At 45.6% G+C, this 22,036-nt stretch overlaps 2 protein-coding genes across 3 annotated transcripts; both read left to right on the forward strand.

Annotated features, from left to right (window-relative positions):
• The first annotated feature begins 277 nt into the window (after nt 1-277).
• Nucleotides 278-16,699, forward strand: VIPAS39 (VPS33B interacting protein, apical-basolateral polarity regulator, spe-39 homolog). Of its 2 annotated transcripts, none has more exons than XR_013340150.1 (20): nt 278-507; nt 975-1,074; nt 2,339-2,482; nt 3,479-3,517; nt 3,876-3,940; nt 6,013-6,069; nt 6,990-7,082; nt 7,744-7,777; nt 8,236-8,338; nt 8,425-8,452; nt 8,613-8,686; nt 9,256-9,331; nt 9,622-9,756; nt 10,248-10,289; nt 10,682-10,771; nt 11,170-11,256; nt 13,808-13,897; nt 14,211-14,315; nt 14,583-14,807; nt 15,877-16,699. XR_013340150.1 is itself a non-coding variant. In XM_077784017.1 (20 exons), the coding sequence occupies exons 2-20, from the start codon at nt 415-417 to the stop codon at nt 14,601-14,603; spliced, it is 1,476 nt and encodes a 491-aa protein (XP_077640143.1). In that variant the 5' UTR covers nt 278-310; the 3' UTR covers nt 14,604-15,472. The 2 variants fall into 2 exon arrangements, 1 of the variants encoding a protein (XP_077640143.1); XM_077784017.1 differs by lacking the exon at nt 15,877-16,699 and having other exon boundaries at nt 278-310; nt 415-507; nt 14,583-15,472.
• Nucleotides 16,637-21,999, forward strand: NOXRED1 (NADP dependent oxidoreductase domain containing 1). Its single transcript, XM_077784408.1, is given in 6 exon segments — nt 16,637-16,652; nt 16,715-16,879; nt 17,824-17,935; nt 17,937-17,995; nt 18,416-18,706; nt 18,709-21,999. Coding segments are annotated over 6 exon segments (897 nt in total). The 3' UTR covers nt 18,963-21,999.
• Nucleotides 22,000-22,036: the final 37 nt, after the last annotated feature.

Consider the following 22,036-nt stretch of genomic DNA (forward strand, 5'->3'; position numbering starts at 1 on the left):
GGCTGGCGCTCCCGCTCCCGTCCCCGCCGGCCCACAGCTCCCGGAGCCAGCCCGCAGTTTCCAGAGCCCCGATCCCGATTGCCGGCCCAGACAACACTCCGCCGCACTCGCAGCCCGCTGGGACTGGTAGTCCGAAGGCAATTCAATGCGGCCCGCGGGGGACGCCGGGACTCGTAGTGCGTGAACGAGGAGCAGCCGCGCTGCGCCCAGCGGGAGAACTACATGTCCCGGCGTGCTCCGCGCGCAGCTACCCCGCCCCGCCCCGCCCTGCCCTGCTGTGAGGCGCTGCTGGCGCGGGAGGAGCGGCAAGGTGAGAGAGGGGCCAGGGGCGGCGGGGCCGCGACCGGGGCCGGTGATACCCCCGAGGCAGCCGCTCCCTCCCTCTGCTGAGGCAGCCGCGCCGTGCCGTTGCAGATGAGCAGGGTGCGGGCGGACGAGGAGGAGTACTGGCACAGCTCCAAGTTCCGGGCCTTCACCTTCGACGACGAGGATGACGAGCTCTCGCAGGTAGGGAGCTCCGACCCTGGAGCTGCCGGTAGGACACCCTCGCCGGGTGGGTCCCCGTAGCCGTCCCAGCCCAGGTCTCGGGCCTGCACATCGCGGAGGGTTGGTGTTCTGTAGGTGCATTGTCACCTCCTGCCCACTCAGAGGGTACCAAAGGCTCCTGTCTCTCCCTCCACAGTAGCCAGTACGAAATTTCTTTAGGACGTGGTTCCTCGCCCACGCACCAGACTGCATTTCCCTCTGGTTGAGCTGTTAGTGTCCACGTAGTTGTCCTTGAGGTTCCCAGCAGTGAGGAAGGGCTCCTCTGTCTGCTGCACAGCTACAGGACTAAAATAGCATCCCAAGAAGCAGCAATGGAAGCTGAAGAAGCTGTATTCAAAGTTCTTTGGAGGATGTCTGATGAGAATAGGAAACTGAGTGCATTCTGCAATTCTGATGGTCCTTATGCAAAGTCACTCTTTTGTGCATAGCTGAAGGAATCCAAACGGGCAGTGAACAGCCTTCGCGACATTGTTGATGATGATGATGATGACCTCGAGAGGGTCAGCTGGAGTGGAGAACCTGTGGGAAGTAAGTGCAGAAATACTGCAAATTATCCTTGCTGCTTAAGTCAAATCATTTAAGTCAGGAGTATTATTTGCTATCTAATTCTGCATATCTAATCTGATTCAAGTCTCCCAGGTCACATTATGAACTACTTGATTTATCTGAGCAGATTCACTGAAAAGAGGGTGAGCAGAAGCCCAAATTGTGTAAAAAAGAGGAGTGCAGACTGCTCTGGAGAAGGGAATTCACTGTATTTTTTTCTAATACGTAGCCAAGCTCAAAGCAGGTATTTTGGTGGTTATGGACTGATACTCATCTTGCTCAGGTGGCCTGTGAGATTCTAGGTGATCGTTTCCTTCACATCACTGCCTGAAATGGCACTATTTAAAGTGTCTGTGTTTTGACCCCACAGCACAAATATTCAAGGTTTAATGTGTGTTTATAGAATTACTCTTATGCTTGAAATTTGAAAGGGAACTGTAAACATTAAGCAGATGTGTTTCTAGTGATGATGGGAGCAAGTTCATAGCCCACACACAATCCTGTGTGCTGTGCTTTTGAGTTCATGATCCACAGAATTGTGACACTTACTAGCTATTGTCAAACCATGATAATTTTCATATGAGTCACCCAGAGGACCTTCAAAGACTGATCTTCTTGTCCTTTGCTGTAGCTCTTCCCTCTGCTTTGTTTTCCCACCCAGGGTCTCTTTACCTGTTGTGGTTTTTTGTCTGCCATCCTCATCTTAAAATATTTGTGTTGTGCAGCTGTGTGAAAACAAGGGATACTGTATTGAACAGGCAGGAGGGAGATATATGCATTGTCAGCAGCATATGCACACTGAGAGCTGTTTTGTCTGTGTGGGAAGGAAAGTTATCTTAATCTTCAGTGTTCAGGAAAGCATGCTCTTAGGCTTCTGCAGTTTGAGGTAGGCTAGGGACTGTCTTGCTTTGTACTTTTAGAACAAGGACTATGCCTTGCCTCATGCAATATTATATAAAAGTGGGGTGCCTATGTATTCCTTTTACACAAGCTGTAGCCAGCTGTACAATGTTGCTGAAACCAGCCATTTCTGGAGGACAATGTGCCACTGCTTTACAAGCAGCATTATATGAGACTGGAATTCTGCATGGAGAGATGCACTGTGTCTACGTAGAGCTGAGGGTCAGACTTACCAAGATGTGCTAGTGCAGAACTGACCAGAACACAGCTGGGAATGTTTCTGCTGTGCCAGAAGATCATTCTTTACAGACTCTTTCTCAGATAAAAATTACCTGTCTGCATACAGGTATCTCCTGGTCAATCAAAGAGACAGCTTCTGGCAGCACTAGCTCCCTGGATGGCCGAGACTCCAGCCTACAGAAAGGCTCTTCCTCCTATGCTGCTCTTCCCAAACAAGCTTCTTCCTACTCCCTGAGCAGCCTGTTCAAAGGTGAGGTTTATTATACACACTATTGATAACTGTGTTTTCCCTTAAGGCTGTCAAGGGGCAATGTGTTATCTTATGTAAATTGTTTCATCTGAAGTGTATTGCAAGACAGGGAAGCTCCAATCTCTCCTCAAGGTGGAAAGTGTATTGCTCACTGGTCAGAAATTGAAGACTATCTTGTGCAGTAGAGCACATGCTTTTGTGGAGCGGGAAGGGGCTTTGGAGATACGTCTTCTTAAAATCCAGGCTCCAAAGAACAGCAAGGTAGAGCACAACACTGTGTGGCAATCCATTTGGTTTGTGGAAAAGAGCAGGCTGTGAAGGGAATGGTTTGACCCATGTAGCCCTCATTTGATTTTCAGTTCTGTAGAGAAGACAAATTGATTATCCTTTATTTGGAGCTCAGCTGGCTGCTGTTGGTGTTGGTTCAGCAAACACATGATAGCAGTAGTGGCAGGCTGGCTGGTTATGTGGGGAGCTGTGCAGCAGGCTGTGTGCAAACATACACAGCTTGCAAGAGTTCAGCTCTGTTCTCACACAGCAAGACAACAAAACAGCTTTTACTTTGCCTCTCTTTCTCAGGGGGGTTTTTTACTCTCAACTATGACAATAAGGTGATGAGAAAGGTCATGGCAAGATGGACAGGTCCATCCACCAGGGCTGCAATTTGGATGCCTATGTTGCAGTGCCATGTGCTTGAGCCTCTGCTCCGTAGGTAGATGAGTGAATTCAGGTCTAACTTCTCCTGGCCTCAGGACCAAGAGAGCAGATAGGGATGGAGTGTGATATGGTTTGTGATGCCACAGACTACTACTACAAAGCCCTAAAACATAAGCAGGTGAGCCCCAGCTGTGCTGGTGTAGTGTGAATTGCTGTACAGAGTGGCTTGTTCTACAGGGGCATAGCTGCAGTAAACGGGCTTGCAGTCTCAGTTTATGTGCCCTGTGAAGGAGATGGTGCTGGTGAAGGAACAGTGTCTCATCAGTGTTTTTATTTCAGGACGAAACAAACTCTCAAGTTTCCAGTCCCTTTCAGATGGTAAGTTTTGGGTCCCTGCCTCATTCTGGAAGGTGTGCAGATTTAAACAAAACAAAGCATTTCCAAAAAAAAGGGAAGTGTCATCTGCCTTATGATGCAAGAAGGGAAACTGAATAATGTGCTGTCTAAAAGTTCAATCATGGGTTGTTCTTTCCTCAAAGAAATTAAAGAATTCGCAGAGTGATTTGGGGTAATTACTTATGTACAACTGACAACCATTTGTTTTAGAGTAATGCTGTATTGCCATTTGATGCTTAAGTTTGGTTCTTCTGCCATGAAAACCAATAAGGGGCTGGATTTGGAAGTGGATATGAATCAGGATTTTTATGTGCTACTCATCTGTGCCTTTCCCTCTCAGCCCTCACTGACACAGGAATTAAAAACTATGCCCCAGAGCTGCGCAGACCAAAAGCTGAGTACAAGGTGAGCAGCCTATGCTTGTTGTATACTGAGATTAGTAAACTTCCTACTCTACTGGTTTCATGGGAAATGATCAGTTGCTATTTCAGACAGAAGAGGGCAATGCAGGGAATAGGACAGGGAGCTGCAAAATGCAGTGTTGCAGTAATTTAAGTGTTCTCTGCTTTTGCTCAGAAGTACAGAGCTTTGCAGGGGGTCTTGGTTTTGGTTACTCCTTTTAATGAATAGCCTAGCAGCCTCTGTGGAAAGGATTTCAAAATAGTGCTGTGTCTGTAAGCTGCTTTCATGCTGGGCCAGATAAACTGGCATCATATGTGGTTTTTACATTTTCTTAAATATGAAAGTTTTGAAATTTCCTGTTCATGAATCACTGGGACAACATAGAGGGAGTTGTGCAGAGGCGGCATTTCAACTGGCAGGAATGTTTGTCTACCAGATATGCAGTCATAAGTGTTAGAGAATCTAGAGGATTTTGGGACTAGGTGGATTCCTCTTACTAGGTGTGAGATTGTGATCCCATGTCCCTAGGTCCAGGTAGTAACAGGACTGAGTCTATATTTCCTACAGAGACAGACATGCATAATACTAACATAGCTGTCTGCACAGATTAACCAAGACAGAAGCCAACACCTTTATGAGTAGACACATACAGAAAACACTCAAGCTTGATCCTGAGCTTTCTTTCTGTCTGACCAATTCCACTAGTGGAACATACACACACTGTATGGGGTCCCTCCAGTAGCTGGTCTTAGACATCTGGTTTGTTTTGTAGCTGAATTCCAGACCCCAGTCTCCTCCAGTAGCTGGCATTTGCATCCTTGAGCTGTTAGGGTTCATGGTCCACCTGTCCTTGGCCATCTGATCCTACCCAGGTTGGTGTATTTTGTCAGTTAGCCATTAATGACATAGCCTAACAGACAGCACTTCCTCAAAGCACAGCAGGAGAAGCAAGAGTGCCTGCCCGGTTGTGTTCTGTTCTGGGCCTGCAGAAGCAGTGAAACAGGAAGGAGAAGAATTATGCAGCCTCTTAAATGCAAATGGGGGTGGTGTAAGTGGGGTGGGACAAAAAAGGGAAAATTAGTGGCAGCTTTTGATGAGTGTCCTGACAGTGACAAGCTGAGAAGATGCCTCTGGCCAGAGGTGCTGGATGGAACTCTGGTGCTCAAAATATCAGGGTATTTGACACTCAGTTGTACATTGCTTTGAGAGACTCGTGCAGAGGTCTTCCAATAGGACCTTTCATCCTTAGATTTGTGCTTTCAATAAATCTTCAATAGGTTTAAAATTCAGTGTCCACAGAGCTGGTTCTAGTTGCTTCTTTTCTCTGGGCTTTTGAGGCAGAAAGCTGAATTGCAACTACTGGCTTGAGTGCCTCATAGAGACCTAGATGACTTTATGGTGTCTGAGTTAGGAGTGGCTCAAGCCACCATCACTTTTTATCTAGTGCTTCAGATCATAGTGTTCAGATCATAGTGTCTACCTGCTGATGGAGGAAAATTCTGGTCATTGCAGCAGTGGTAGCATATTACCTCAAGGTGGTCCTCCTCCAGGCTTCAATGCCTTTGTCACATTGTCCTTATCTTGTGTGACTCCCCAGGTGCTTGCCTGAGGCTCTCTCTTGTCCCTGTGCTCTCCACCCTGCTGTGGAAGGCTCACCAGCAAAGTCTGTCTGAATTGTAACAAGAAACTGACTCCTTGCCCTTCAGTTTTGGGTTAGTCTATTTTGCATGTATTTTGTTTGTCCTGAAAGCAACATAGTTTGCAAGGAGAACAACCTGATGCAATGCACTTCTTACAAGGGATATGATGACAGACCTTACTGAGGCAATAGAAAGGCTGTGTTAACATATGAGCCTTTAGCTTCCCTCCACACCAGCACATGTAGAGTCTGAGGGTTCAAAATCTGCACCTGAAAAATGTGCATACACATCCTACCAACACTTTTCCTGAAGCAGCTGAATGATAAGTGTGAGTAGCTGCATGTAAGCCATCCCTGATGCAGCAGAAGTGGAAAGCAGCTTAGAGATTGCTGAAATTATCTAAGGCTTAAGAGTGCTTTATTTTTGCCATGGCAGGATTACAGCAGTGACTGGAGCCCCAAAGATACAGTCAGGCGAATGCAGAGGGGCAAGGTAAGGACTTTGCACTCCCACCTGCTTGTATGAGATGGAGGGTGGGTGGTCCCAAGATGCTCTACACTTTTCTGTGCTTCTAGCTATTCTGGGAACAAGGAGGGGATCTGCGTTGCTTGCAGCACCTAGCAGGGGTGGTGGTCTGCCTGTCTGTTACTTTGCCAGGTGGCAGTACTGGGATCACACTAGCTCAGGAGCAGCAGGAGAACTTCAGGGTTTTGTTGCTTTGTTTACTTGAGTGGTCCCCTCAGCAAGGCTTTGACAGTAGGTATCTGTACTGCTGTGTCCCTTTCTACCCTTTCTGCTCCCTGGGACTGGGTTTATTTTAAAAATCTGAGGGAGTGGAACTTTATCTCCATTCTCACTTGGTGGCAAATGGAGGGAGGAAGAGAGAAATGGTTTCACTGGAAGTGTAATCTTAGTCTCAGCTGCCTCAGTGTGCAGTGAACACATAGGGAGTTGTGGTTTCACTCTGCACATATCTCCTCACAGGCTGAGGCGAACTAAAGGATGAGAGAGGCCACAGATGTGGGGTAAGAAGAAGGGAGAAAGAGTTATGACTCTACTTTTCTGGTCTCCTTTGTGGAAAGGGGCCTGCAGAGTTCCCTCCTCCTGTCAGGGCTAGTGGTTTGTGGTGTACAGGAAAGTTTTGTCTTGTTACAAGGGTGTTCGTGCTGAATGTACATTGTCTGCTATCCTAGACTGGGCTGTAATGAGGGTTGACTGCAACTCCTTTGGACAAATTTTCAGGGATTATGCAGCATGTGATTTCAGCTACATAAGAATTAATTTCTCCACGCATTGGGAGGGCAGTTATTCATGTTGCTGAAGGGCTTATGGGAGAGGAATAAATAATACCTTGGATTCAGCCTGAGGACTGTCAAGTCCCACATGCCTGCTTTTTCCTGTTCTGTCCCTAGGTCTGCTCTCTAGAGAGATTTCGCTCCCTGCAGGACAAGCTGGTGCTGTTGGATGAAGCTGTGGCAGGGCATGATGGGAATGTCATTACAGCTGTGAGTCCTGCTGGGGCCATACAGGGCTGGGACTGCGGGGTGGCCCCACAGAGAGTGTTTGGAGAATGTAGTCAGCTGGCCACCCGGTCTCGCAAGACTGGGAGGTGTTCTTTAGTTCAAACCAAACAGTTATTGGAAAGTGTCAAAGCTAAAGACTGGGAAATTCTGTATTCCTGCTGTCTTTCCTGCCACTCTGCACAATTAATGTTAATAACAAGGACTTTGATCCATCAGCCTTACAGATTTTTGCAACTATTTCTTGAAGGTCAAGGTTTAATCTGCTCATTTCAGCACAGAAGATCTGGGACCTGGTATTTGGCCTCACCAGTTTTTCTGGCTTTTAAAGTATCACACAGGAAATAGGATTGTGTCAGAGCTTACTTCATCTGGGTCTTGTAATTCCTTGGATTTTGCATGGAAAGGTTTTCCTTTGTGAATTTTGGTCTCGCTTAACTAAACTCAAGAGTAGAGTATAGGCAAGAATCTAAGCAGCTGTGGCCCAGGCTCACTGCTTGTCCTGGGTGTTGTGGGTACCAGAATTTAAGTTCAGTGCTCTAAGAGCTGGGTTTTCAGAGGCCCTTTGCAAAAACTTCTCTAGGCCTTGACCAGTGTGCTGCTCTTTTGTGTGTCTTAATTCTGACCTGTCTGGCTGTGCTCACAGGTCTTGATATTCCTGAAACGGACGCTGAGGAGAGGTGAGCATGACTGGGGCTGGGATTTCTGTAGTGTGTTTCAGTGAAGGATGGAGGGGGTAATTCTTTCACTGGGTGCAAGTTACAAAGAGAGCATTTGGGCTATTGCTGCTTTACTAAGCATGAAATATTTTTGTGTAATGTAGGAGCAAGTGTAACGTAGGAGGTGGGGGGGATGGTGATGCCTACAATGGCTCTGGAAAAGAGCTTTAAGCAGTGGTAGGTGGTGGTGATGGGATGAATGAAAATGAATTTGTAGAGGTGGCACATGGCTGTGAATTCAGCTGTCAGCCCAGCGATTGGGCTCTTCTGTGCTCCAGCCTTCAACACTGTGATTTGAGATGGGATAAGATTGTTGAATCCTGCCAGTGACTTTCAACTCCATGCACTGTGCTAAGTCCCCTCTGCTTGGTAGCACTATCTTACTTTACCCATCTGTACATAAACTCTCTCCCCTGCAGAGATCTTGTTTCGGGAGCTGGAGGTGCGGCAGGTGGCCTTGTGCCATCTGATCCATTTCCTCAGAGAGACGGGTGAGCAGAAGTTCCTTCTGGATCTGCTCAGGTGAGGCTGTTGATCCATCTTGTGGTAGGGCTGAACACTGCTTGGAACCTGCCTCCAAGTTAATGCTTATTAATTCTCTTTTGCAGGTTCTTAGACAGAACTGAGGAAGTTGCTGTGAGTATTCCCAGGAGCATAAGCTCCCTTAATGCATGGGGGGAGGCTGGCTGCAGAGTGTGGGAATCACGCAAAAGCTTTTTGCCCCCATTTCATCCTCTGGAATACTGTATCTCCCAAATCCCTGAGAACAGACTGCTTCTTTCCTCTCTCCCTCCAGCTGTCTCAGTACCGGGAGCATCTGAACATCCAGGATGTAGAAAAAAGGAGGGAATTTCTGAAAGGTTGCATTGGGTAAGAAAAAATGCAAAAGCAGGGGAAGGATGTGGATTCTTCACAGGAGGTGTTAGTGAATAAAATTAAACCTCTGTGCCAGTGCCATAGCTTACATGGGTTGAGAGCTGATGTCGGTTTTCCCTTAGTGGGGAGTGGGAGTAGAGTTGTGGATATAGTGTAGACCAATGAGGAATCATTGATCACCAGTTTGTGGTGATCACTAGTCCAGTAACTTTTGCTGCTTATTCAGGAGGAAAGATGCTTCAAGGGACTTTCTGATCACTGATCCTTCAGATTCTGATGGATGAAAGTCTGGGTGCCTGAGCACTTGAGGTAGTTGGTAGCATCCACTTTAGGTTATTCTGTGAGAGGTACCACATAATATTTCTTTCTCTGGAGCCTGTCAAGGAGAGAGCCAGTTGGAGAGGGCAATGGGTCAGGAGTTTGCGTACCCACTAGCCTTTCAAGATGGGAAGAGTGGGAGCTTGTTTGGTAGAAAAAAATTCTTCTAAGAGTACTTAGAAGTAAGTGAAGGATTCTATACTTAAGAGCTGGTCACAGTGCTTCTTTTCTTCATGTCTGGCCAGGCTGCCATTTTCAGCTGAGGATACCTCCCACATCCAAGACCATTATACCCTGCTGGAGCGACAGATCATCATTGAGGTCTGAAATCTTCTCTGCTGGTCAGGAGATGGCTGGGACTACCTGTGAGATCTCTTGCTGTCCCTAACTTACACCACTTTGGATCTAACCAGCCTATCCTGGCTAGTGTATTTGTAATTGCGATTCAGGCTGCTATGCCAGGCACATGTGAAGTACCAGATCTGAGACTTGATAGCATGTTGGGGCTGTGTTTGCACATTGCTGTCACAACACTCTCTCTAGGTCTCTATCCCACAGCTCAACAGGCTCATCTTGGCTTATGTTCCCCATCTGTCTTCCTGATTCTACAGGCTAATGATCGACACTTGGAGATGGCTGGGCAGTCAGAGCTATTTCGGAAATATCCTCGCAAGGCTTCAATTCTCAACATGCCACTAGTGACCACCCTCTTCTATTCCTGTTTCTACCACTACACAGAGGCTGAGGTGAGGATGATGTGGCAGAAGATAAGGTTTCATCTCATCCTTGTAGCCCTCAAGATGTGGGGTGGTCAACCTGTGGCATGTTAAGGAGAAAAAGGGAAAGAGAGGTCATGTTTAATCTCTCAGAGGGACTTTGTCCCCTGGGACCAGTTTGGAGTTTTGTGCCCCAAGACATTGAACCTGGCACAGTTTGTCAGGGAGTTGCCTCCTAGAAACCCCAGTAAATCCCATGAGGCTGAGGTACATGTTACTGGTGTTAGAAGTGCTGGAGGTGCACCAGTTGAGGATGTAGGGAAACCAGACCAGACAGCTAATGGGGTGGGATAGTTGCTCTCTTCTGCCAGCTGCTTCCTCCTGTGGCCCTGACATGAGCAAAAAGCAGTAAAATCTTGAGAAGATTGACTCTGTGCAAGGCAGATGCCTTATAACAGGTGTTATAACCCGTGCTGTGGCCTGCCCTTCTGAGTTTGCACTGACTTGTCTGCTTTCTCTAGGGAATGTTCAGCAGCCCCACCAACCTGAAGAAGACATTTAAGGTGCGTGAGTCTCCCCTGCTGTGGCAGCACCAGCTGAAAACATGGGCAGACAAACTATATGTAATGAAGGAGCTCAGTAGGAGGAATTTGAGGGGCTCAGCACTGAGCTAGGGAGGGGGCCATGGCATCATTTTTGAGCAGGGCCCTTCTGGAGTCTCAGAAAGGCAATTGGGAGTCATATGGAAACTTTCAATGGATGTACCCTGTCTGCAGCAGCACTTGCAAATCCCCACTTCCTAGTCTTTGCAGTGCTGTGTATGGCATCAGGCAGCACCTTGCCTCTTTGCTTGGGTGTTGGTGTAGACAGAGCTGGGGCAGATGCCATTTATGTCCAGCCCACACAGACCTCCTGAACTGTGCTACTGTTCTGACTGCAGCTTTCTGCCTTGCAGATTCCTGATAAGCAGTATGTGCTGACTGCCCTGGCAGCCCGTGCCAAGCTGCGGGCATGGGGTGATGTGGATGCCCTCCTCACCACCAAGGTGAGTTGCAGAAAACCTTGCTGGGGACACAGGCCCAAGTACTGGCATCTGCTACTGATAGCTGGCTTGTTCTGGAATTACTGGACAGACTGGTTTTATTTCAGCAGGGCCCAGCACCTCTGCTGCAGAGTGTTGCAATACTTTCCTCCTCTCTCTGCCTGAGACCTCTGCTGGGCCTGGTTTGGCTGCAGCAGTAAGGTCAGAGAAGGGGGCTGCCCCTGAGCTCTATTACCAAAAGGATTGCAGCCAGCCTGTGCCCAGCACTGTGTGAAGGGCTCTGCAATGTGGTGTATGTGGTGGCTGTGGAGTATGTTGTTGGCACTGGGAGAAAAAACACATTTTCTTGTGACTGGAGAGGCTATCCTTTTGGGTTAACATAGGTTTGGTTCTCATTTCAGAACTGGCTGGGTTACACCAAGAAGAAGGCACCTATTGGCTTCCACCGGGTGGTGGAGATCTTGCAGAGGAACAATGCTCCTGTGCAGGTGAGCCAGGAACTCCTGCTTATGTCCTGCTCTTTGTTGGGATTTGGTGTATGAATGACTCCTCAGGTGAGCTGCTTCCTAGGTGGAAGTGGGAGATCGTCTAGCTTTGCCAGGTGGGTGCAGCACACAGCTGAGTAACCCATGCATCAACAGAAGGTGTGAGCGGTATTGAGGGCTGGGGTCCTAGCTCTGACTGCAAGAGGGAAAACTGGACAAAATTGGCTGGGAACTCTCTTCCCATGTGCATTGCCACCTTCCTTTGCTACATTAAAGTTTCTTAATTTGGCTGGCAATGGTTAACCTGATCCGTAGCAGCGAGGTAGCCTAACATTCTGTTGATAGGAGGAAAAGTGCCAGTAAAACCTCAGGTCTGGACATGAGGAGAACAGACTTCAGGCTGCTTGGGAAATTGGTAAGGTCCCCTGGCAGTGGGGTCCATCAGTCAGTTTTTAAACATGACCTTCTAAGGGTACAATAGCAGGCAATTGCCAAATGTTGGAAGTCAGGTAGGCAAGGCAGAAGGCCAGCTTGATTGAACAGGAATCTTCTCTTGGAAATCAAAGACAAAAAAGGAAGGTGTAGAAGCAAGGTCAAATGACATGAGAAGAAAACAGATGCTGCTTGCCACTGTAGGGAGAAAATTTTGTGCAGCCAAAGCTTTACTGAAGTTGAAGCTGGCCAGAATTGTGGGGAACAAAAAACAGAGTTTTTACAAATATTTTAATGGCAGTGGGAAGTGTAGAAATAACATTGGCCCATTACAGGATGAGGATGGTCACCTCATAAACAGTGGATCAAGTGGGTCTCAGTGCTCTGAGTTGGACTACAATGACTGAGAAAACTATCAGCTCCCAGTCGACCCTGAATCTATGCAGATCTGCTGCTTCAGTTGGAAATCTATGGGGCATGATGGCATTCATCAAAGAAACCACAAAGAACAAGCTAATGTCATCAGAAAACCTCTCAATGATTTTTTGAGCTGTCTTGGCAATTTGGAGAGATGCCAGATGACTTGAGGCTGGGTAATGTCCCAATTTTCAAGAAGGCAAGAAGGAGGACTTTGGAGACTGTAGGCCTGCTAGTCTTAATTTCAGTGTAAGGTAAAGTTATGGAGAAGATTATTCTGGGAGGTATTGAGAAACCTGGAGCACAACACAGTCATTGGTCACAGCCAGCACAGGAAAGTTGTGCTTGTCAAATCTGATTTCCTTTTATGAAAAGGCAACCTACTTGGTTGATCAAGGGAAGCTACTCCATGTAATGTTTTTGGATTTCAGTAAAGCTTTTGATGTCTCTTGGGGTGTCCTGGACAAAATGTCCAGCACACAGCTGGATAAACAAGTGATGACATGTGTGAGCATCTGGTTCATGAGTTGGGCATAAAATATTACAGTAAATAGGGCAACATCAGACTGGTGACTGGTCACTAGTGGGGGTTTCCACAGGGCTCCATCCTTAGCCCTGTGCTCTTCAACATCTTCATAAATGACTTGGATGCACAACTGGATGAGATACTAAGCAAGTTGGTAGATGATACAAAACTGGAAGGAGTTGTTTACTCCCTAGAAGGCAAGGAGGCTCTGCAGAGAGACCTCAACAAATTAGAGGGCTGGGCAGTCACCAAAATTAAATAGAGTTCAGCAAGGGAAAGTGAGGAATTCTTCATCTGGGATGGGGCAACCCTGGATGTATGGACAGACTGAGGAATGAGAGACTGGAGGGCAGTACCATGGATCCTGGTCGCTGGCAAGTTGAACCTGAGCCAGCATTGCCCTGGCAGCCAGGAGGGCCAGCGTTGTCCTTGGGTGCATCAGACACAGAATCAACCAGCCAGGCAAGGGAAGGGATTGTCCTACTCTGCTCTCCACTGGGACAGCCTCACCTCAAGTGCTGGGGGCAGTTTTGGGTGCCACATTATAAGAAGGTTATAAAGCTATTAGAGAGTCTCTAAAGGATGGCCGTGAAGATGGTCAAGGGCCTTGAGAGGAAACCATATGAGGAGCAGCTGAGGTCACTTGGTCTGTTCAGCCTGGAGAGAGGAGACTGAGGGGAAACCTCATTGCAGTCTACAACTTCTTTGTGAGGGGAAGAGGAGGGGTGACCAGTGACAGGACTCAAGGGAGTGACCTGAAATTGTGTCAGGGAAGGTTTAAGTTGGATACTGGAAAGAGGTTCTTCACGCAGAGAGTAATTGGGCACTGGAAAAGGCTCCTCAGGGAAGTGGTCACACCATGAAGCCTGACAGAATTCAAGAAACATTTGGACAGTGCTCTTAGGCACATGTTCTGACCCTTGGAGATGATGCTGTGCTGGGACAATAATTGGACTCCATGATCCTTGTGGGTCCCTTCTAACTTGACTTTTTCTGTGATTCTGAGCTTTGTAAGCAACACCTCTGGGATCCTGAACAGTCTTGTTGAGGTCACTTGTTCCCTAAAGAAGGGGCCAACTCTGTGTGACCACCAACCTTGAAAGGTTTTGGGACTGGGTGAGAGAGTGAGACAGGACATACTTGTGGAAGGGAGCTGAGACATGCTTCTGTCTTTCACAGGTGCTGCAGGAGTACGTGCGCCTGGTGGAAGATGTGGAGACCCGGCTCAACCTCGCTACCAAATACAAGTGCCATGATGTTGTCATAGAGGTAGATTGCTGCTGTGTGCAGAACTGGGACATGGGCCTGCTTTTTCTCTCTAGCTTTTCTGTTCTCTGCCATGTGCACTTCTGTCCTGTGCCTGGTGGGGTTTGTTTATCCCTGTGGCCTGGGAAAAATGATAAGGTTCCCAGTAGAAGTCCATGAGTCAGGAGAGAGGCTCCTAGCATTTGTGCTTTGAAATTGTTCTGTGTTGGGAACTGGATGGGGGATTGTACAGTTGCCCTGCCCATCTGCAGGACACCGTCTAACCATGGAAGTATCCCTTTATCTCAGCTGGGTGCTGATTTTGCCCTTTATCTAGACCTACCGGGATCTAAAGGATCGTATCCAGCTGACAGCTTATAAATGCAAAGTGGAGCGGGGCTCTGCAGAAGAAGAGAAGATAAACAGCATTCTCAGCAACACGGTAAGAAATGGTTACTCTTTCTTCCAGACACTTCACCAGAAACAGATAGAGATTAGGTCTAGGGGCATGGCTGTCCTATGTACTTTCTATCCCTGCTGGGAAGCTAATCTTTTGTTTGCATTCAGGGTAGGAATGAATGGTTATACTGATAGAAATGGTACGCTCTGGCTGTAGCTATCCTTGTCAGGAATTGGGAGAGTCACTAAGTTGGCCCCTAGGGCTCTGTGTTCAGCATTGCTGTTAGTCATGTCTTGTTCTCTCTTTTAGCAAATCCGGTGGAAGAACTGAACATGTGTGAAACAGCCTGCTTGACCGTCGCGTTGTCACTGAAAGAGGGAACTGCAAAACCCAGTCCAGTGCCAACAGAGCAGCTCTGTTACTACTCATTGCATGATCAACGTTTGTCCGTGGCAGTGGGTGCCCGTGGCTTGTGGGACCATGGCGTTCAGGCTGGTTGAAGACAGCTGCTAAAATGTAGCTGGCAAAACCATGGTACTGATCCATCAGGGTTGATTCTTTTTGGAATCTGATTGTATTTGACCTGGCTGTAAGCCAGGCATCACTTGTGTGTATGGAGGGACGTTGCTGGGCACAGCAAGATGAATGTTTGTTCTGGGTGGTGCCTGGGCTTGTTCTTGCAAGAGGAATGTGTCAGTCACATTTATGAGTCTCCACCAGAGTGTCCTGACCAGTCCCTGTAACAGTCAAGCTGGCTCGGGCATCAGTAATCATGGCTGTGTAAAAGTGCTGGGAGGGAAAGAACCAGTTGCAGGGTTTTGTGGTTTTGTGTTTTTTTTTTTTTTTTTTTTTTTTTTTAATTCTGGCTCACCCTCAGGAAAGAGGTGTGTGAACTCCTGCAGAGAGCCAGGACCTCTGCCAGTATCCTTCTGCTAGCACCCTGCAGCATTTGGAAGATACCTTTATCAGGGAAGTACCTAGTGTAGAGGTGGTCAGAGTCCTGATGGGTTGGATGGAGAGTAAACAGGGACCTCTCTCAGTTGACACAAACCTGCTGGTCCCAGCAGCTCTTTTCTCAGAAAGTGTTATGCCAGGAAAGATTGAAATGCACTTTCTCAGAAACACAACTCCTCAGGCAGCTGCTGACTTCATCCCTTCAGACCTCACTTCAATTCTGTAAATAAAGCTGTCTCTTTCTCCTTGGCATGTTTCTTTCATTTCCCCACTAAGCACATTGTCACTCGTGTGTTAATCCTGAGCAATTTATCAGCTCCCACAAAAGGAGTTGCAGGATGTTTTTTAATGTTCTGAAAAGCACAGTGCATGTCACCAGTGACATTGCTTGCAGCAGTACCTTATTTAATACCTTAAGTGCCATCAGCACAGATTAATTAATTTTAGAGAGTTTGTAGGAGAGTTTGCTGCCACAGGGGGTCACACAAACATGAGAGTAGATTTGGATTCCAGCCTCCCTGCTGCACTATGAACTGTTTTTTTGGCTTTTTTTTCTGTTGTTTTTTTTTTTTTTCTTTTTTCTTTTTTTCTTACGGAATCATTTGAGTTGGAAGAGTCCTCTTGATCATCTAGTCTGCTCATGCTTTAGCAGGATAACCTGGAAACAGGCAGACCAGGACCATGGCTATGTGGGTTTTCAGTATCATCACTGGAGATGACTCAGCGTCTCTGGGAAACCTGTTCTGAATTTGGCAACACTCACAGTAAAAGGTGGGTTTGTGTCTTCAGATGGACCAGCACATTTCAGTTTGTGTCCAATGCCCCTTGTCATCACTGGGCACCACTGAAGAGAGTCTGGGTCCCTTTCTTCACTCCCTGTCTTCACATACTTGGACAAATTGATAAGATTGCCCTTGAGCTAGGGAAATTCCATTTTAGGTGAGGATTGCTAAAATTAATAGTAACAGGTCTAATACAGCTTGTGTTTTATGTAGCTCATACTAATTGAGTAAACAAATGTCATTTACAGGCTGCATATAAAGTCATATAACCCCACAACTTAGATAAGACAAATGGGGAGAATGGTCCTCCATGGAGATGTTTGGAATAAAATTATCTTTTTAATCATCTCGGGGGAGAGATGAAACAGGGTTTATTAAATAGCTTTTTATAGTTCTTGAAAACTAGCCACATCCCAAGGCTCAGCTGTATAGCTAAAGACTTCAAATCAACCTGCAAGGACTAGGCCAGGCAGCTGAGCTCTTTGCATATTTATTCCTTTGTGTCACTCTGCTGCTGCCCTTTGGTATGTAAGAACAGTGATGGGCAGCCACCAAAGTCCCTCTGTGCCACTTTGGGCAGGCAGATACTGCTACCAGTCTGGTGGCAGTGGTTTGTGTTTCACCTGCATGTGGCAGAGCACAAGTAAATGTCTTCCAGTGCCTAGAATGGTGGTTCATGAGCTCTGCTATCACTGAGCTTTTGAGTCCCTTTCACCTTGCTTAGTGCAATAGCTTTGCAGAAGCAGAGCTTTACATGCTTTTATAAAAATGCTCAGCTGGTGGTCTGGGAGGACATTGTGTTACTCTGCTGCCTCCTGTCACACATGCTGTCTGCCTGCTGTCATTTGTCCTGTCACTGTGTACAGCCCTGACATCTCCATCCTTCCCCTCAAGAAAAATGGGCCATGTCATTTCAGAGCCTGCAACTGGCACCAAACTCAGGAAGAAATGAAACTCTATGATCCTATCTTTGAGATGTTGGTGAGTTTAATTACTTTATTCTAGCCAGGATGTGCAGTGAAAATCCAACTGCACATGTCCTGTACAAGATTTTCATATATTTATAACATTCATCAAAAGCCATTTTTGAGCAAACCAGCTTTATGTCATGGGTGGCCATATGTCAATTTTTTTTTAATGGTGGCAGACTCAATATATAACTCACTCTTCTTAACACACACACACAAAATATTCACATACTGCATTCAACTCACACAACTCCCTTAGAGTTAACACAAAGCATCTGAGCAAACTGTGCTGTAAAAGCTGCTAACTTACTAACTTACATGTGGCCTAAAAAAACTTCACAGTGCACCTTTCACTATACAGTTTCACTACAGGATTTACTGCAGGACTCGAATCTGCAGTTTTTGGGTTTTATCACTGGATGGGACTCGAACCTATTGTTTCTACAAAAGGGGACCTGAAACATCGGAACAACCGCCCTGTAATTAGTGCGTTGCTCAGTGCGCTTGAAGTACCCGTGGTGCTTGCTGTGCCATCATGGCTGAATGGTCATACGACTTTATATGCAGCCTGTCAAGGACTTCTGGTTACTCAATTAGTATGAGCTACATAAAATACAAGCTATATTAAACTTGTTAATATTAATTTTAGCATCCCTCACCTAAAATGGTCCTAGATCAGAGGTTTCAAACCAAAAAGGTCTGGTTGTCAGTGTGATTCTTCCCAGCAGTATGAGATGGGAATATCTCTTCACATCTGTGTGCACGCTGATAATTGATACTTGATTTTTGTTCATCCTGCAAGGAAAATGAAATTCCATGAATAGCTGGTGGTCATTTTTTATGCAGGCCTGAACAGCATCATGTGGTAGAATCTGCCTCACCAGAAGGCACTGAAACTAAGCAATGACTTCAGCTTTCCTGAATGCTGCTTCATCTGTGCAGAGCAAAAACTTTCCTGTGTGCAAGAGTTTTGTCAGCAAAGATTTTGCTTCTTCAGTTACTTCAGAGGAGAAAGACAGTTGAATGCTGAGGTACTTCTTGTCTCTGCTTTGCAACTTGCCTCATCTCACATAAAGCTTGGGCTGCCTTGTTGGGTTGGAGAGTGTTGTCCTTAGGACCACATCTCTGCTCCAGGAATTCCATTAGATGATGTATTAGCAACAGAGGACCTGGACTGAGTTATTTTGTCCCTAGATCCTACTTAATCAGGGTTGTCTGAAGCAACTGATCAAGACTAGGGCATTGGATGAAAAAAAAAAAAAATCCTATGGGAATATATAGAGAGGACAGTTCTTGGGGGTAATGATCTTCTGATAGTTCATAAACTGGACTATTGAGGATGTTAAGATGGGAAGGCTGCTTGAGGAAAAGGATTCTTGCCTTTGGAGGACTACTCTGGAGCCATTAGTCTCAATTTTACTTCACTTGACTGACTGATGCCTGCAACATTTTATATTCAATTCTCTGAGTCTGATGGTTTCTCAAAGACCCAAGAAGGAGTCTTGTAGTCAGACACTGAATAAAACCGCTATCATTATTAGCAAGCTGCTTTGGACAGTTGTTGCCAGCAAATATTTCCACTTGTTTTCCCTTCCCAGAACCTTCCCCTGGTTTGACCTGACAGCTGTGTCACTGAGAAAGTCTCTCTTTAGCCAGCTGCTAGAAAAGAAAGAGCTTGTCTGGTGCCATCTGATGCCTGGTGCTCTACTGTACCAGGCACCCTCTGGAGATGTCCTACAAAACAATGTGGGCTGGTCAGCACCAAGACATCTCTCACTTCAGCTGTAGTGGAGCCTAGTGTGATACCAGGTAACAAGTCTCCATTGTCCACAGCTGCTTCCAACAGTTTCTCAGAAATTCCAGAGGAAAATGCTGAGTATGATCCCAAATCTTCATACACCACAATGAAGCCCACGAGGAATGCTTTGCTGAGATCTCATCCCAGCCCCTTCATGGGACTAAGTGGTGCAAGAACCAGCACTTAGCTGTCACTACTCCAGCCAATAACCCTATGCACACATTTTCTTCTATGAGTTTCAGTCTCTACACTGCTTAGCAAAATTACTGGTTGCCTGAGCTTTTCTATTTTTTTTTCTGAATTTGCTTATTGCATCGTCTTCTTGGCCTATGAACTGCTTCAGTTTCACTGTGTTTCTATTGCAGCTTCAATACAAAACTGAATTACAAAACCAAATTATTATTTTGTAGTGGCTGCAGCTTTGGTATAACAAACTAAACAGGATCAAGCCCAGTCTCTGTTTTTTTGGTTTTTTTTTCCTTGTATTTTTTTATTCCCCATGAGGGATCTTGAGAAAGCCATTGAATCCTGACAACATACTAGTGATTTAGTCAGGAGCATTCTTTCTGTTGAGACAGGCTTTCATCAGCACTTCTACTTCCTTGCTGCTAATAAGGTAACCCCCCTCACCACCACAGACTATGATATGTCCTTCAAGGAAAAAGCAGGTAACTGGATACTCTGACCAAATCCACCCGGGACAAAGCAATTTTTATTCCCTAAATTCTCTAGTTCAGTGTTCTTTTGTACTTTCTGCCACCATCTATCATGTGTTTCAGTACTGTTTACCATGATAAAACACTGCCTGCCGGGTTTTGCCTCACAGGAAATAATTTCTGTGGCAAGGCCAAGGATTAGTTATGCATGTTGCACCTAGACCCTTGCTTAATTATGATTGCTGACAGCAGCTGTTGCCACACCTGTACACCAGTTATTGTATATGTCATTTATCTTACATCTGCGTTTCAGAGCAAGCCCAGTTGCAGACAGCGAAGCATGGGAGAAATCTATTCACTTGGGCATCTGGGAAGTTCTTATCAATCCCTTGTGCCTAAAATATGTCTATGATTGTTTTTTGGTCTTTTTTAATCAACTGTGAAGCAGAAGTGAAAGACAGACAATGCTACAGTTTGATCCACAACATCTTCACTTAGTTCCTGCAAGCAAAGGAAGTATTGCAGAAAAAAGAGAATGTGGGAATGGGTTTGGTGTAATAAAACGTCTGAGAGTTGCAGTGGCAGTGCAGTGCACAATTTTTTGTAATTGTGAAAAGGTGGAACTGTACCTCCTTGAACAATCTGCAAGGTAATAAGGATACAGTCTGCTGTGGCTGCTGGGCTTCTTTCAAAGGCAAAAGTGCAGTATAAGTCTCTAATTCTGCCTCTGCATGTCTTGTGATGCAGGAAGAGCATCCACTCCCACCATGGTCTGGGGTCCTTGCAAAGAAGGAACTGTAGTATAGGGCTCCAGTCCTGCATTTTGGACAAACTGTGAGAAAGTGAGGGCATCTGATTTCTCTCCTGTTGGTGCCTTTCTCTCTAGGAAGAGACCCATATTGTCTCTGTATGGGAGGGCAATGGATCTGCTGAAGAGAGGCTCCTCAATCCCCAGCAACTCTCGCACGTGTCGTGAAATTTCCTGAAATATAAGATGAAACACCAGAAATTCTCATTTCTCAAACCAAGACAATGGAGCAACAGCTAAAACCATCTATTCTGTGTCAGAGCAGCAGGAAAAATAAGTGATATTCTGAATTTTGGTACAGTTTGATGCTTGAAGTTGCAACATAGGGGGGATCTGAATCCATAAGCTGCATGTGACATTGTAAAAGCAGTGCATATCACCTTCTCTCCAGATTTACTATCAGGGATGGCATCATATCTGGTCTCTTAGTGACATAAATATAGCTTTCATCCTTGCACTTCAAGGACAAACAAGTTATGGATAAATGAACTGCAGTCTCTTCTGCTTAATGCAAAATCATCGCTGTTTGTTCAAGTATAATGCAAATGACAATCTACACAAAGGTGTAAAAAATAATTAGCAAAAAATCATATTGTTCATTTTGAAAATTATGAGTGTATGGGTGAGCAAGCTGGACCTGGAACTGTGAGTGAGCAGAGCCTTACCAGTGTTTTTGAAGCAACTTCTGAGAATTTAACTATCTGATTTGACTGAAGCTTAAAACACAATTTGCAAGATTTTATTGATTTGCTCAGAGTTTCACAGTATTTGCTCAAAACCTTCCCCCAACTTCAGCTTGACTCTGAATACTTTTTGTGATAACAAAAGAACACCAGACTCTTATCTTGAGTGCTTTTGATATTTAAAATACCAGTACAGTGAGATTAAAACCAGCAGTCACTTGTCCAAGCTCCATAGCTTCCACATAATTAGCTTTGTAGTTCCCTACCAAACTGCCGTTTCCCCTAAACTGCAGTTTCCATCTCACTGAGTTGATGCTATCACTCTTATTTCTATAGTAACTGTATCAGTTTTGACTGCTCACAGCCTTTCATTTATATTTCTTGCTGGGAAATTGCAGTTTTAACTTTTCACCTGCTCTAGCAGAACTTCCTGAAAGACCCAAAGGGCCACATCCTGCAGAGCTCTGCATACTTGGATTCTGTCGGAATAAAGTTCTTTAAAACACAAATAACTGGCAGAATAGGGCACGACCTTTGAGAACATCTAGGTTCCACTGAAGTCTGTGAGATGTTCCCAATTTACTTGCAAGCTTTGGAAAACATTACTGAGACAGTCTCACTTCCAAGCTTGTGGCAGTGTCCTGCCTGTCTATTGCTTATCTAGAGGAACTTCGGTTCCTACAAGAGGAAGAATGGGTTACAGTTGATAGGTCTAACCCATGGCCTAGTATTACTCAGCAGCTGAACTAACACCGTACATAATCCCTATATCTTAATACAAAGGTGAGGTTTACAAAACTTAGAAAAGTCTTCCACTTTTGGAAAGCACAAATGACTATAGTCTTTATCTGCTTGTACCAGAAATATTTGTGAAGGTTTGCTGTCTGAAAAGCTTAGTGTTAACTTGATGCCTTTCTGTCAAAACAACAGGCAAAGTCATGGCACTAGTTAATATTTTTGGTGGTATATTTAGTTTCAAACAAAGAGTTAAGATTGTGCAAACAGACAGAACTGTGGTGAAATTGTATTTTGGTATTGTAGAATAAAATAAACAGTGTTAATATTTTAATCACTGGAGCATAGAGTTTCTTCTTTCTTCTTGGTTTGTACTTCT

This window comes from Lonchura striata, chromosome 6 (assembly GCF_046129695.1).
Source record: "Lonchura striata isolate bLonStr1 chromosome 6, bLonStr1.mat, whole genome shotgun sequence".
In the NCBI taxonomy this organism is placed as follows: Eukaryota; Metazoa; Chordata; class Aves; order Passeriformes; family Estrildidae; genus Lonchura; species Lonchura striata.

Coding starts and splice junctions, on each gene's coding strand:
- VIPAS39 (XM_077784017.1), top strand. CDS start 415: ATGAGCAGGGTGCGGGCGGACGAGGAGGAGTACTGGCACAGCTCCAAG. Junction 2,483..3,478: donor CCTGAGCAGCCTGTTCAAAG/GTGAGGTTTATT, acceptor TTTTTATTTCAG/GACGAAACAAACTCTCAAGT. Junction 8,687..9,255: donor TTTCTGAAAGGTTGCATTGG/GTAAGAAAAAAT, acceptor ATGTCTGGCCAG/GCTGCCATTTTCAGCTGAGG.